General features: G+C 40.5%; 1 protein-coding gene across 2 annotated transcripts in view; it reads right to left on the bottom strand.

Annotated features, from left to right (window-relative positions):
* LOC112224849 (calcium/calmodulin-dependent 3',5'-cyclic nucleotide phosphodiesterase 1A) overlaps nt 1-16979 on the bottom strand; it is an 82487-nt gene that overhangs the window by 64450 nt on the left and 1058 nt on the right. The window contains exons 1-2 of one of the 2 annotated variants that reach the window (XM_042306490.1): nt 13092-13191; nt 12585-12611 (exon numbers count right to left, since the gene is read on the bottom strand). Coding sequence is in view for 1 of the 2 variants with exons in the window: in XM_042306488.1 (XP_042162422.1) it covers nt 12585-12611 (27 nt within the window). In the remaining variant the exon portion in view is untranslated. Of the gene's footprint in view, nt 1-12584; nt 12612-13091; nt 13192-16979 lie in introns of those variants that run through there. The other variant, XM_042306488.1, reaches the window with a different exon arrangement.

Here is a 16979-nt window from a genome sequence, read left to right as displayed (position 1 = left end):
TATGAAATAACACATGGAATCGTGTAGTAACCAAAATAGTGTTAAACAAATCCAAATGTATTTTACATTTGAGATTCTTCAAAGTAGCCACCGTTTGCCTTGGTGACAGCTTTGCACACTATCGGCATTCTCTCAACCAGCTTCATGAGGTAGTCCCCTAGAATGCATTTCAGTTAACAGGTCTGCCTTGTTAAAAGTTCATGTGTGAAATGTCTTTCCTTCTTGTGATGTCTTCACTATTATTCTACAATGTAGAAAATAGTACAAATAAAGAAAAACCCTTGAATGAGTAGGTGTGTCCAAACTTTTGACTGGTACTGTAAATCGGCTTGAAAATCTATGCCAAGACTTGAAAATGGCTGTCTAACAATGATATTTATTTTCCGGACTCTGACATTGCTTGTTCTGATATTTCTTTATTTATTTGTATTTTTAAAAACTTTTTGGATTATGTGTGTATTGTTTTGTATTGCTAGGTATTACTGCCCTGTTGGAGATAGAAACACAAGCATTTCGCTGCACCTGCGATTACATCTGCAAATCTGTGTACGTGACCAATAAACATTGATTTAATTATGATTTAATTTTAAAGAGATGGGTATTTTTGGATAGAGGTGTGTTAAGGCATTCAACTGCTTCCCAGCCGAACCAGTTCAGTAGAGTTCGTGCATATATTATGAAGACATTGTGTTTGTTTTGGACTTCGTGAGATTTTTTTGGACTGTTCGGGCACACAAATTATACACCAGTTTGTCGGTCATTGGTCAACAGTAGGATTCTTTAATATAGTATTTGCTGTCATTGAACAAGAGACAACTAATTTTCATGCAAAAAAATTCATTTTCATTAGTTGTAAATGTAAAATTGCGCGACTAAGATCCCCTCTGCAAAAACGTCAAAATTAATGACAGATTTATCTTAGATTCATTCTGACTATTTTGAGGAAGTGTATTTTTTTTATTTAACTTGGCAAGTCAGTTAAGAACAAATTCTTATTTACAATGACGGCCTACCCCGGCCAAATGCGGACAACGCTGGGCCAATTGTACATATGGGACTCCCACAGCCAGATGTGATACAGCCTGGATTCAAACCAGGGTCTGTAGTGACATCTTTTGCATTGAGAGCCCTGGCTATGGCGTCTCAAAATGGACAAACAGTACTATTGTGCTTTTTGATCATTTTTCAAGCGAAGATCTTTTAAGGGAGTATGCGAGTACAGTTTTTCGGTTCGCCTAGCCAACTTCGGGCTAGCCGCCAGCCGAACTGAAGAAGGCTGACGCCTTTACTGGTGGTGAATCCCTAGCTCTACTGAATGAAGGGCCATGAAGGTGCCCCAAGACTTCTGTCTTTCTGGCTGTTAGTTTTCACCTATCTCTCTGGCTCTCTCTGATCCCGTCTGTCTCTTGCGCTCTTTCTTTCTAAATCCCCCATCCCCATTTCTCTCTCCCTTCCCTCCTCCCTTTCTTCTCTCATCCCTACATAGAGTTAGCTGTGCCACGTGTGTAAGTTATGTGCCAGAGAGTGGTGGGTTAAGGCTGAGGGTGAGCATCCTGCCCTAAATAACTTGGCCTACTTCTGCACTGCACTCAGCTCAGGGGTGTGTGTGTGTGTGTGTGTGTGTGTGTGTGTGTGTGTGTGTGTGTGTGTGTGTGTGTGTGTGTGTGTGTGTGTGTGTGTGTGTGTGTGTGTGTGTGTGTGTGTGTGTGTGTGTGTGTGTGTGTGTGTGTGTGTGTGTGTGTGAGAAAGTTGCTTTGGATAAAAGCAAAAATATATTATTATTGCTGATTTTAGCAACCCAGAACCATGTAGAATCTCAGTGACTGGTCAGTGTTGGGCCTGAGCCAGCCCAATATTGGTGTTGGCTGTAGTGCATGGAATACAGGGCTATATTTGGATGCCATATAATTGCTTTACCATGTTTTTTTCCATACTTTTTTTCATAAGCGCAAAACATATCCTTTTTGGCTTGTTTGAGGATCCAAACAAATCCCAAGTTTCAACTTTCTTGATATTGTTTGAAAACCTAGAGATGACCCTTTCCAGCAAATGGAGAGGGGGAGGAAAGCCATTTACTATGATCTGATGTTGTGAGTGAGAAAGAGAGAGAGAGAGAGAGAGAGAGAGAGAGAGAGAGAGAGAGAGAGAGAGAGAAAAAAAAATCAATCTGATGCTGATTCAGATCTGCAATAAATGACAACAAATTGGCTGTATGTGAAATGCATGAATCATGACTAATGCAAAAATAACATGGAGATGAGTCCAGTTCAATATTCCAAAGGAGACTCTGATGCCAGATGGCCAGAGCCATGAAGTACTGCACAGTATGTTACTAAGAAAGGAAAGGTACCTGGGGGCCAACCATACTGTAGGCAAGCCTTAAACTAGACCAAAATACTGACATATTAATGAGGACTCATCCAGAACCAAATCTTATGTGTGTGCTACGTTTCATCTGCTACAAGAGACTGAGGACTCTGAGGCACAATCATGTGCTAGTGCATTAACTAGGCCTACTCCTAACTATGTGTCAAGTGTAACTGAATTATTCCTAACTATGTGTCTAGTGTAGCTGAATTATTACTATGTGTCTAGTGTAGCTGAATTATTACTAACTATGTGTCTAGTGTAGCTGAATTATGAATAACTATGTGTCTAGTGTAGCTGAATTATTACTAACTATGTGTCTAGTGTAGCTGAATTATGAATAACTATGTGTCTAGTGTAGCTGAATTATTACTAACTATGTGTCTAGTGTAGCTGAATTATGAATAACTATGTGTCTAGTGTAGCTGAATTATGAATAACTTTGTGTCTAGTGTAGCTGAATTATGAATAACTATGTGTCTGGTGTAGCTGAATTATGAATAACTATTTGTCTAGTGTAGCTGAATTATGAATAACTATGTGTCTAGTATAGCTGAATTATGAATAACTATGTGTCTAGTGTAGCTGAATTATTACTAACTATGTGTCTAGTGTAGCTGAATTATGAATAACTATGTGTCTAGTGTAGCTGAATTATTACTAAATATGTGTCTAGTGTAGCTGAATTATGAATAACTATGTGTCTAGTATAGCTGAATTATTACTAACTATGTGTCTAGTGTAGCTGAATTATGAATAACTATGTGTCTAGTGTAGCTGAATTATTACTAACTATGTGTCTAGTGTAGCTGAATTATGAATAACTATGTGTCTAGTGTAGCTGAATTATTACTAACTATGTGTCTAGTGTAGCTGAATTATGAATAACTATGTGTCTAGTGTAGCTGAATTATTACTAACTATGTGTCTAGTGTAGCTGAATTATGAATAACTATGTGTCTAGTGTAGCTGAATTATGAATAACTATGTGTCTAGTGTAGCTGAATTATGAATAACTATGTGTCTAGTGTAGCTGAATTATTACTAACTATGTGTCTAGTGTAGCTGAATTATGAATAACTATGTGTCTAGTGTAGCTGAATTATGAATAACTATGTGTCTAGTGTAGCTGAATTATGAATAACTATGTGTCTAGTGTAGCTGAATTATGAATAACTATGTGTCTAGTGTAGCTGAATTATGAATAACTATGTGTCTAGTGTAGCTGAATTATTACTAACTATGTGTCTCGTGTAGCTGAATTATTACTAACTATGTGTCTCGTGTAGCTGAATTATTACTAACTATGTGTCTAGTATAGCTGTCAAACTGTGTGTGTGTGTGTGTGTGTGTGTGTGTGTGTGTGTGTGTGTGTACAACAGCTTGTAATGTCTTTCCTCCCGGTGTCAGACAGACAGACAGACAGACAGACAGACAGACAGACAGACAGACAGACAGACAGACAGACAGACAGACAGACAGACAGACAGACAGACAGACAGACAGACAGACAGACAGACAGACAGACAGACAGACAGACAGACAGACAGACAGCACATAGTCAGTGCAGAGCAGGTTGCTTGTCTTCTATTTTATGACTGTTAACTTCCTGGGAAATTCCTAGTGAGAGTATTCCTGTAAGTGCCTGGCAGACCTCGGTTCAAATACTATTACAAATATTTCAGATACTTAAAGTGTTTTCTCTATCCTGCCTGGAATGCCAGATGGGCACAGTTTGTTATTGTAGGACTATTCTATTGGTCCATTAAGTCAGGCAAGCTCAATTGAGCTGAAATACAGTATTTGAAATTATTTCAAATAGTATTTGAACCCAGGTTTGGTGGCTGGTCTGGTCATGGTCTCATTGCCCTGACAGGAGTGGAAGGAAACAGTTCACTACTCTGTAGCTCTGCATTTAGCTCTCACCGTATTTCAATCTGTGACATGGAAAAAAAGCGGAACCCCATTCAGCTGTTAGCATGTGATTGTGATTGCCCTGTTAGCCCTGTGGGGCTATAGGGAAGGCTTGGCAGTATGCTGAGTGGATTGTTTAGTCTTGTACTTGCTGTATACATACACACATCCTGTAATTCCTGGGATTCAGTGTTTGTTAGTGATGAACCATTCATATAGTGAACCTCTCATCCTGTCTGGGGCTCTCATCCTGAAACCCTGTATTATGCATTCATTCACAGCACTGTGCGTCATCCTCAAGCCGTGGCCCCAGACAGTGATACATATGTGCTGCTATAGCAACAATGAAATGGAATGATTTGTCTCTCTATAACCTACTATAACGAAAGTGTTGATGCTAAGATAAATATAAATTCACTAGGGATGCCTTTTCAGCTATTAGTACATGCTGAATGATATGAAAGAACTGATCAAATGGCTGATAAAAGACCAACGTGTCCAATGAACTGTTTAGATAGAGAGATGAAATACTATACAACAAGTTGGACAAATGTCAATGGACAGGTAATAAGCTGAACAGATAGCCTAGCTATTTCAAAAATATGAAACCTAATCTTGATGTTTGGTTGTTTGCCGAAATCATTAGAGGGAGCCTGAGGTATTGTACGTGAGACATATTGAATGTGGGGAATTGGTAACTGCATTGCTAACACTTTCATTGTATGTCAGAATTGGTTGTAAGGAAACCTGGCGCTGCAGGGTCTAATCAAGAGGAGAGAGAGGAGCAGACAGGCAGTTCTGTTGAGAATACACAGTCAACATCAAGGGATTCTAACAGAAAAAGGAATGACAAGAGAGCAACATGGAATTCCACAAAAGCCAGGACAGAATATTCACTGCCTGTTGTATCTTAGTCTAAGATATTGTTCAGACATTCTTGTAGTTATGGCTAAACAAGTGTCCTCTACATCCCCCTATGTGGAAAGGTCGCTAGTGACCTAATGTTTATGGACCGATAATTACCTATTTTCAGTGTTGTGGCAAACTGCCAACAACATATTGTATGTATATTTGATCAGATGCCAAGTTGTTCAAAGACATGCCCTCTATCAGAAACCAATTAAACATTATAGCAATGAAGGCCACATTCCTGAATAGAATGGCTACACATCACAATGATTGGCTGCTCATTAAGAGCTGCCTAACATTGGCAAGTGTGATAATGAAGAAAAAAAACCCAGAGAGAACAAAACAGCTAGTTGCCAGGAAACACCACAGCACAGTGGATCAATCAACCAATCTGCTGCTAGGTCAGGGACAGAGACTTACTGAACATACATGTACATATGTACACAATAGAAGGTTACAGCTCGATTGGAGTCACAGCACACGCAAGTACACACACACACACACACACACACACACACACACACACACACACACACACACACACACACACACACACACACACACACACACACACACACACACACACAGGGTTTGGATTTGGGTGGATAGGGTTCAAGGAGTTTTAAATGTTTTATTTTACCCTTATTTTACCAGGTAAGTTGACTGAGAACACATTCTCATTTACAGCAATCCCCCAGAATAGTTACAGAGGAGAGGAAAGGGGATGAATGAGCCAATTGGAAGCTGGCGATTAACAGGCGGCCATGATTGTACAGTATGGGGTCAGATTGGGAATTAGCCAGGACACCGGGGTTAACACCCCTACTCTTACAATAAGTGCCATGGGATCTTTAGTGACCACAGAGAGTCAGGAAGACAGAAAGACAGAGCCACTGAGCATACATGCACACTACAGAATAGAAGAGATGGAGATGCTTCAGGGACAGGGTTCTGTGCACACAACAGAAGCATTGGAGTCAGAGACGTACCGTAGCTACTGAGCATGACACAAGGTATAGATGGAGAGGAGAGGAGTCAAAGCCAGGGATACTAAAAGGAAAAGTAGTTTATTGCCATATACCCTATCCTCTGCACAATCTGCATGTACTATGAATTGTATCTTTATTTACCAGGCAAGTCAGTTAAGAACACATTTTTACTTTCAACGACGGCTTAGGAACAGTGGGTTAACTGCCTTGTTCAGGGGCAGAACGACAGATTTGTATCTTGTCAGCTCAGGGACTCAATCTTGCAACCTTTTGGTTACTAGTCCAATGCTCTAACCACTAAGCTACCCTGCCGCCCCATATGAATACATCATCTCTTCATGCTTTTTACTGACAGTTGACTGTCAGAGGCACAGCTTGATTTATATGCTGGATCAAAAGCTTTTACACCCTTGGAAATAAAATGTAGGAACATTGGATAAAATAGTGTTGGATATGATAATATGTTAGAGAGGGCTTGAGTGTAAGCATTTGGCCAAGTAAACTCTTGCTTTTACACTGAATGCTTTTAGAAAGGGTTCAGAGATGCAGACTTGACAGAAAGTATAGCTAGAGTGAAATCAGAGTCAGGGATACTTTACTGAAGGATATTTAGACTAAAGAATAAGTACTTAGCAGTGGTGGAAAAAGTACACAATTGTCATACTTGAGAAAAGATACCTTAATAGAAAATGATTCAAGTAAAAGTGAAAGTCATCCAGGAAAATACTACTTGAGTAAAAGTTTAAAAAAGGTATTTGGTTTTAAATATACTTATGTATCAAAAGTAAATGTAATTGCAAAAATATACTTATGTATCAAAAAGAAAAGTATCAATCATTTCAAATTGATTAAATTAAGCAAACCAGACAGCACAATTATTATTATTATATATTTCTTTACGGATAGCCAGGGACACACTACAACACGCAGACATAATTTACAAATGAAGCTTTTGTGTTTAATGAGTACGCCAACTCAGAGGCAGTAGGGATGCCCAAGGATGTTCTCTTGATAAGTGCGTGAATTGGGCCATTTTCCTGTTCTGCGAAGCATCCAAAATGTAATGAGTACCTTTGAGTGTGAGGGAAAATCTATGGAGTAAAACGTACATTACATTCTTTAGGAATGTAGTGAAGTAAAAGTTGTCAAAAATATAATTACTTCAGTAAAGTACAGATACTTAAAAAAAAACTATTTAAGTAATACATAAGTACTTTGCACACTGGTACTTAGTAGAGTTGTAGGATCTTCAGTTGACCTATATTGATTCAGCTGCATTGGTTCTCCAGCTGCACCATCGAGAGCACTGGTTGCATCACTGCCTGGTATGGCAACTGCTCGGCCTCCGACCGCAAAGCACTACAGAGGGTAGTGCGTACGCCCAGTACATCACCGGGGCCAGGCTTCCCAACATCCAGGACCTCTATACTAGGCGGTGTCAGAGCAAGGGCCTACAAATTGTCAGACTCCAGCCACCCTAGTCATAGACTGTTCTCTCTGCTACCGCACAGCAAGCAGTACCGGGGGCCAAGTCTAGGCTCTAAAGCTTCTTAACAGCTTCTGCCCCCAAGCCATAAGACTCCTGAACAGCTAATCAAATGGCTACCCAGACCCCTCTTTTATTATGTTATTACCTATGCATGGTCACTTTAACTCTACAAAGATGTAGGTATATTACCTCGATTACCTCAACTAACTGGTGCCCCCGCACATTGACTCTCTACCGGTACCCCCTGTATATAGCCTCGCTATTTATATATTACTGTTGCTGTTTAATTATTTTTTACCATTATTTAAACATTTTAAAAATTACTGAGCAATTTTTTTACTTAACACATTTTTCTTCTTAACTTCTTAAAGCATTGTTGGTTAAGGGCTAAGGGCTTGTTTGTAAGCATTTCACTGTTGTATTCGGCGCATGTGACAAATAACATTTGATTTGATTATTGTCACTGCCAACAAATCCTGCAGCAACCTGATTTGAACATTTAGTCCATAATGTTGCTTGATCGGTGGTTAGGCTATTAGCTGGCCAAAAGTAGGCTACATGAAAAGTGGAATACTGTTAATACAACTGTGTGTTTAGTGTAGGGCTGGGCGATATGGAAAATAAATTATCACGATATCTATATATTTTTTCATTCGATAACGATAATCATCCCGATATTATTCAAATAATGTTTAAAAGGTGCATATCTGCTTCAAACTCAAGAATGCCTGAACAAACCGTGGTTCGAGCATTGGGCCAGTAACCGAAAGGTTGCTAGATCAAATCCCTGAGCTGACAAGGTAGAAATCTGTCATTCTACCCCTGAACAAGGCAGTTAACCCACTGTTCCCCGATAGGCTATCATTGTAAATAAGAAGTTGTTCTTAACTGACTTGCCTAGTTAAATGAAGGTTACATTTTTTATTTATTAAGTGAGCTACACTTAAAATTATACTTGAAGGAAAATTGTTCCATGTTTGCGGCCAGGGATAAGCCTCTTGAAACCTTCCTTTTCGAATGTGATAATTGGTAGCATGTCCTTAGCATTGCAATGCATAATAGCATTTAATAGCATATTTTCGATGTTTGCTCGTAGGGAATAAAAGCTGTCAGTGTTGACTGCTTCGGGCAAACATCCTTAGATTGGCTGGTGCTTGAGGGGCGTTTATCAATACCGTGGTGCAAACTCAAACTTCCTGCATGTTTCAAAGAGTGATTTTGCTTCAGATGTTGAAAAAGGTTTGTTGTATTACCAGACTTCGCAGCCACCTGTCTATGGCACAATTTGCACCGAACATTGCTCTGCTCTTTTGTCGGACTTCAAAAAGCCAAACCACTTCCAAATTGCAGAAACAGTTTAACCCTTTTTATCAATAATTTCTTCATTGGAAGCTGCCCCTTCTCCTTGGCTATCACTACCACTGTTTTCACCTACATCACTACCACTGTTTTCACCTACATCACTACCACTGTTTTCACCTACATCACTACCACTGTTTTCACCTACATCACTACCACTGTTTTCGCCTACATCACTAATTTTTCGTGGTTAATATTGGCGACTCCATCACTCGAGGTGCTAAGTGGTTTTTAGTGAGTGTATACCTCTCCACGTGCATATTGTCACTTCTCCGCACGTTCCTGCTGAGGTGAAAATGACTGCTGTACCTAATTACTCTATATCGACATTATTGAAAATGAATCTGAACGTTTTAATATCGTTATTGAGGGAAGTAATTACCTCGATAATTATTGATATTGATTTATCGCCCAGCCCTAGTTTAGTGTGGGTTTTCAATGAATTTATGTAAATCTCAAAGCTCATCTGCATTTTCCTGCAGTACAGAAAAATGATCAGCAACAAAATAGTGATTAAATTAAAATCCTACATCTGTAGGTCTGCACTATGCATTATGTATCTGGCCTCTGCTCACTCTGGAGACAAGCTGCATGTACTATGAATACATCATCTCTTCACACTTTTACTGAGACAGCTTGACTGACAGTTGGCTCTTGAAGTCACAGCTTGACTCATATCTGTTCTGCTCATATCATTGATGCCTGATGAAAAGCTATTACGCTCTAACAGTAGCTAGAGCTTCAGTAAACAGATGGCCCATTTTAGCTATGGCATCCTCAAAGCTAAATCTGAACGGCGCTTTCCAGAATTTTGGGTTTTTAAATCCAATTGATTGATTGAAGTGAACACATGTTGAACATACTGTATAGTATCCCCTGTTGATGTCACCTTTAGTGGATTGAGTGGGATAGTTCATCAGGTAACTCTAGTGGAGAGAACTCTATGGGCCATCTGAAATGACTCTAAATATGATTCAATGTTTGAAAGTCATTATTGCTTCAAAAACTGTTTCAATCAAAACCATTAACTAACATTATCTATTCATGAAAAGGTATCAGAATGATGGTTTATCAATCACTGAACCCTGTTTTAACCCAGCAGAGAATGGACAATAAATCCATTCCCTTAAGCGACTGCTCCCTGAATCATTGGCCAAATACTGTACACTCTACTCTCTCATGGAGAGATGCAATTAACACAGGATGGTATCGCACCGTCTGTCAATGCACTGTGAGATGCGACGACTAACGGAAAACTTTGTTCTGGTGCTCAGATTTTTCCGTCACCCTCTAACCACATTGCTACAGTTCTGTTGAATACTGTAAAACCACATCTCAAACAGTTTAGTTCTGTTGAATACTGTATAACTACATCTTTACAGTTTAGTTCTGTTGAATACTGTATAACTACATCTTTACAGTTTAGTTCTGTTGAATACTGTATAACTACATCTTTACAGTTTAGTTCTGTTGAATACTGTATAACTACATCTTTACAGTTCAGTTCTGTTGAATACTGTATAACCACATCTCAACAGTTCAGTTCTGTTGAATACTGTATAACTACATCTTTACAGTTTAGTTCTGTTGAATACTGTATAACCACATATCTAGATTTGAGTTCTGTTGAATACTGTATAACCACATCTCAAACAGTTTAGTTCTGTTGAATACTGTATAACTACAGCTTTACAGTTTAGTTCTGTTGAATACTGTATAACCACATATCTAGAGTTTAGTTCTGTTGAATACTGTATAACCACATATCTAGATTTGAGTTCTGTTGAATACTGTATAACCACATCTCAAACAGTTTAGTTCTGTTGAATACTGTATAACTACAGCTTTACAGTTTAGTTCTGTTGAATACTGTATAACCACATCTTTACAGTTTAATTCTGTTGAATACTGTATAACCACATCTTTACAGTTTAGTTCTGTTGAATACTGTATAACTACAGCTTTACAGTTCAGTTCTGTTGATCTTATAACAGTTTCTGTTGAATACTGTAAACTACAGCTTTACAGTTCTTCTGTTGAATACTGTATAACCACATCTTTACAGTTTAGTTCTGTTAATACTGTATAACCACATCTTTACAGTTCAGTTCTGTTGAATACTGTATAACCACATCTCAAACAGTTTAGTTCTGTTGAATACTGTATCTCAAACAGTTTAGTTCTGTTGAACTACATCTTTATTTAGTTCTTTGAATACAGTTCAGTTCTGTTGAATACTGTATAACCACATCTTTACAGTTCAGTTCTGTTGAATACTGTATAACTACATCTTTAACAGTTTAGTTCTGTTGAATACTGTATAACTACAGCTTTACAGTTTAGTTCTGTTGAATACTGTATAACTACAGCTTTACAGTTTAGTTCTGTTGAATACTGTATAACCACATCTCAAACAGTTTAGTTCTGTTGAATACTGTATAACTACATCTTTACAGTTTAGTTCTGTTGAATACTGTATAACTACATCTTTACAGTTCAGTTCTGTTGAATACTGTATAACTACATCTTTACAGTTCAGTTCTGTTGCACCTGGCTCTACGTACTGCAGTGGAATACTAATGCAGAGTTCTGTATCATTATATTTCTCCACACTTCACAACCCACACCCACCCTTACATCTCAGAGAAAGACAGATAGACAGATGGAGCTGTGCTGAGGGCCTGACTGTCTCCGACAAGGGCCATTGTAGAAGAGCACCTCTCTGTGAGCATGTTACATAAATGCAAGCGTTCAACAGGAGAATGCATAATGCAGCTGGGAAGTGTGTGTGTGTGTGTGTGTGTGTGTGTGTGTGTGTGTGTGTGTGTGTGTGTGTGTGTGTGTGTGTGTGTGTGTGTGTGTGTGTGTGTGTGTGTGTGTGTGTGTGTGTGTGTGTGTGTGTGTGTGTGTGTCTGCATGTCTCCCTCTGTTTGTATTTGTGTGTGTGAAGGCCACTTCATCCAACTTAACATTATCTGAATGTGCTCTTTGTGAGAGCCACTGACCCCACCGGAGTTCATCCATTCTATAGGAAAGGGATGTATCAAGTAACGTTGCAAAATTCCAGGAACTTTCAATAAATTCCCTGGTTTTCCTGAAATCCCAGTTGGAGGATTCCCGGAATCAGGAGGGAATAAGCAGAAATTCTGTGTTCCTCCAACCAGGAATTCCTGTAATTTTGCAACCGTAGTAACAAGACTCTCTAAACCCACACAGTAAAGTAAAGTATGAATAAAGTATTTAAACCCACACAGTACTGTTTAGTATGAATCAAGTATTTAAACCCACATACAGTAAAGCTACAACAAGAGCCTCATAAGCTTCACCCTATAGATACTTTACTGTTAAATAAATTCTCTTTACGTATGACAATTCAGCGCTAACAGATTGTTTGTTGAAAGATTGATCTAAGGCAACATCTACCAATGCTTTGTGTTATACATTTGTAGGCTAATGACTGTATGCATAAGATAAGAAGAGTTGGTATCATTATATAGCATGTGGGCATGTTTGATAAAGTAGAGAGACAGTAGACAGACAGACACCATGGGACATACCTTTGAGATGTGTTTTTGTACTTCTGCCTGAAAAACAAGATGAGGAGTGTACATTAGATGAATAGGCCATACAAAGTACACCATCGCTCTGAGATAGATCTGCAGCCCAAATGGCACCCTATTCCCTTATTCCTATAGTGTACTTTTGACCAGAGATTTTCAGTCAAAAGTAGTGCACTAAATAGCAGGGTTGGGCTCAATTCAGAATTTTTTAATTGACTCCCATTCAACTCAATTGTTGATGTTGAATTTGAGTTTTAGTTACAGGAGGTAGAATTTAATTCAGTGCATTTCAAAGAAATTCCACTCAGTGATAGAACATTTAATTGAATATGACAGGTCACACTTCCAGATACCACCTTAGTGTTTAGGATAGCCAATTATATTTCCACCAACCATTGCATTTCTTTGGCTTCTTTTTGAAGGCCTTGAGGTCAACTTTAGTGTTAAACTAGTGCATTCTGGGAAATGTAGTATTTAGCAGAACTCTATTTGAGAGGAACTGACCTAGAAATAAATAATGAGTGTGTTTCTGCTATGGAGCAGTATTGTCTGGGGGATTCAGACAAGTTATGAAGGAGCTCTTTTTCCTGTTTTCCCTCTTCTCTCCAATCAGTCTCCTTCTATCTGTAGGGTAGGGGAGTACTCTCTCTCTCTCTCTCTCTCTCACACACACACACACACACACACACACACACACACACACACACACACACACACACACACACACACACACACACACACACACACACACACACACACACACACACACACACACACACACACACACACATATACACACACACACACCAACAAGAACACACACACACACACACCAACAAGAACACACACACACCCACACGTTTCATCTGGTGTGAAGATCCAGTGAAGAGGAGGAATGTTGGGAGAGAAATTATTACACTCACAGCAATCATCAACAGCAGTAAATGATGCATCACACAAAATGTGTTTGTCTCATTTTATTTAAAAAACTTTAAACCATCTTTAACGAGAAGTTAGGAGATAAGAACTAAATCACTCAAATTTTGCCTAATCATTTTGTAAATGATTTCCTCCTGGACTGCTATATTGACAAATGTGGCCCTGTATGTCCCCCTGTATGTTGTTGTGAATGAACCGAGTTGATATGACCTGATGACTCCTCCAGTCCCGAAACAGAATTCTGGTAACACTGAAACAAGAAAGATGAAGAAGAAGCGGAAGAAGGACAGGAAGAGTGCTCAAACACAAGCAGCTAGAGAGCAGCAAAAACCAGTCAAAGGCAGAGAGGAAATAACGGGTGTGGTTAGACTATCAGCAGATGTTCCTCTGACGGAGGGCGGAGGTTCAACTCATATGGCGACACCCCCGTCAAACTCAAGCACTGGGATGGAGCTGGTGGAGTTGCCTGATGGCACGTGGGCCATGAAGCAGATGACACCACTGCCTGTATGTCCCCCTGTATGTCCCCCTGTAATTCTGCCTGTATGTCCCCCTGTATGTCCGCCTGTATGTCTGCCTTGATGTCCCCCTGTATGCCCCCTGTATATGACCCTGTAAGTCTGCCTGTATGTGACCCTGTATGTCTGCCTGTACCCCCTGTATGTCTGCCCTGCCTGTATTCTGCCTGCCCCCTGTACACCTGCCTGTACCCTGTATGTCTGCCTGTATGTCCCCCCCCTGTATGTCTGCCTGTATGTCCCCCAGTGCCTGCCTGTATGTGACCCTGTATGTCTGCCTGTATGTCCCCCTGTATGTCTGCCTGTATGTCCCTGTAATTCTGCCTGTATGTCCCCCTGTCTGTATGTGACCCTGTATGTCCCCCTGTATGTCCCCCTGTATGTCTGACTGTATGTCTGCCTTTATGTCCCCCTGTACGTCTGTCTGTATGTCCCCCTGTATGTCTGCCTGTATGTCCCCCTGTATGTCTGCCTGTATGTCCTCCTGTATGTCTGCCTGTATGTCCCCCTGTATGTTTGCCTGTATGTCCTCCTGTATGTCTGCTTGTATGTCCCCCTGTATGTTTGCCTGTATGTCCTCCTGTATGTCTGCTTGTATGTCCCCCTGTATGTCTGCCTGTATGTGACCCTGTATGTCCCCATGTATGACTGCCTGTATGTCTGCCTGTATGTCCCCCTGGATGTCTGCCTGTATGTCCCCCTGTATGTCTGCCTGTATGTCCCCCTGTGCTCTGGAGCAGGTTATCATCAATGATCTCTCTGTATTTTGCTCTGTTCATCTTTTCCTCGATCCTGACTAGTCTCCCAGTCCCTGCCACTGAAAATCATCCACACAACATGATGCTGCCACCACCATGCTTCACTGTAGGGATGGTGCAAGGTTTCTTCCAGACGTGCATACTTGGCTTTCAGGCCAAAGAGTTCAATATTGGTTTCTTCAGACCAGAGAATCTTGTTTCTCATAATCTGAGAGTATTTTAGGTGCCTTTTGACAAACTCCAGGTGGACTGTCTTGTGCCTTTTGCTGAGGAGTGGCTTCCATCTGACAACTCTACCATGAAGGCCATTGTCCTTCGGGAAGGTTCTACCATCACCACAGAGGAACTCTGGAGCTCTGTCAGAGTGACCATCGGGTTCTTGGTCACCTCGCTGACCAAGGCCCTTCTGCCCCGATTGCTCAGTTTGACCGGGCGGCCAGCTCTAGGAAGAGTCTTGGTGGTTCAAAACGTCTTCCATTTAAGAATGATGGAGGCCACTGACACCTCGACACAGTCCTGTCTCTGAGCTCTACGGACAATTCCTTCTACCTCATGGCTTGGTTTTTGCTCTGACATGCACTGTCATCCGTGGGACTTTATATAGACAGGTGTGTTTCTTTCCCAATCATGTCCAATCAATTGCATTTACCACAGGTGGACTCCAGTGAAGTTGTAGAAACATCTCAAGCATGATCAATGGAAACAGAATGCACCTGAGCTCAATTTCGACTCTCATATTAAAGGGTCTGAATACTGGTACGGTATTTCTGTTTCGCTTTGTCATTATGGGGTATTGTGTGTAGATTGATGAAGACATTTTTTTATTGAATCCATTTTAGAATAAGGCTGTAACTTAATTAAGAAAATGTGGAAAAATGGAAGGGGCCTGAGTACTTTCCGAATGCACTGTAAACAGAGGCTCAGTGTGACACCATGTTATTGCAGTGCTCAGTGGAGATGCCTGACTAAATGTAAAAAGGGCTTTATAAATACATTTGATTTGATTTGATTAAATAATGTGTATGTGTGTGCGTGTGTGTGCACTGCTCTTTGTGAGCTGAGGTGATTAGAATGTTTTTAATCTCTGAGATCAGCCAGTTAACCAGACAGCCACCCAACCAGCCAGAAAAAGCCAGTCAGTGGTCACCGTTTCCACCAGTGTGCTGACTTAGATCAGCCCGCCTAAAAATGGACAGATATCTGCCCTACTCTAGTCTAACCTCTGTTCTCCTCTACTCTACTTTCCTTCTCCCCTCTCCTCCCTTCCTCTCCTCTTCCATCCTCTGCTATTTTCTTCTCTCCTTTGCGCCTTCTGTCCTCTCTTCTACTCCCCTCTCTCCTCCTCTCCTCTCCTCTCCCCTCCTTTCCTCTCTTCTCCTCCTCCTATCCTATTCTCGCTGCTTCCCTTTCCCTTCCTCTCTTCTTCCCTTTCCCTTCCTCTCCTCTTCTCTTCTCTCCCCTCCTCTCCTCTCTCCTCCGTTTCTCTCTCAGACACGACAGTCAGCACTACTCCTCTGCTCTCCTCTGCTCCATGGCAACACACCTGTCTATCTCCTGCACCAGCGAGCCACAGGTATTCAGGGCATTACATTGCGAGAACTTGTCCCACACTTCAGATTGGTAGAGGAGCAGTGTGTGTGTATGTGTGTGCGTGCGTGGGTGGGTGGGTGGGTGGGTGGGTGGGTGGGTGGGTGGAGATGCTCAGGGGACAGGGTGTGACTGAGGACTATGTGATCAGGGATTTCAGTGGTAGAGTGTGTGTAGGCGCAAACGTGTATATAGAGCGTGACTGCACATTATAATGAACTATTGAATACATAATGGGTTTAGTCAAGCTTCAGTGATAAACAGTTTGCTACTACTGAGACACATGTTTGTCAGATACAAGTTTAACAGCTACATAATTGACCCATTCATTTGTTGCAAGCTGTGAAATGATATATTATGTAATAGCATATTAGTCTAATCATGCTGCCAGCTGTATTTAGCTTGATCAATTTGTTGTGGTAACATATTGATTAGACGGTAAAAACACAACTGTAGAAGAACACATATTATACCATTATAACTTCCATTCATTCAATCATTAATTCATTCATGAATTGATGAATTAATTCATTCATTTACTGTAAAAACAGTAGGTAAATACAAGTGCAGGTACCTACCTGACTACCAAC

The sequence above is a fragment of the Oncorhynchus tshawytscha genome, linkage group LG26 (assembly GCF_018296145.1).
Source record: "Oncorhynchus tshawytscha isolate Ot180627B linkage group LG26, Otsh_v2.0, whole genome shotgun sequence".
Lineage (NCBI taxonomy): Eukaryota > Metazoa > Chordata > Actinopteri > Salmoniformes > Salmonidae > Oncorhynchus > Oncorhynchus tshawytscha.
This window is presented reverse-complemented; position numbering and strand designations above follow the sequence as displayed.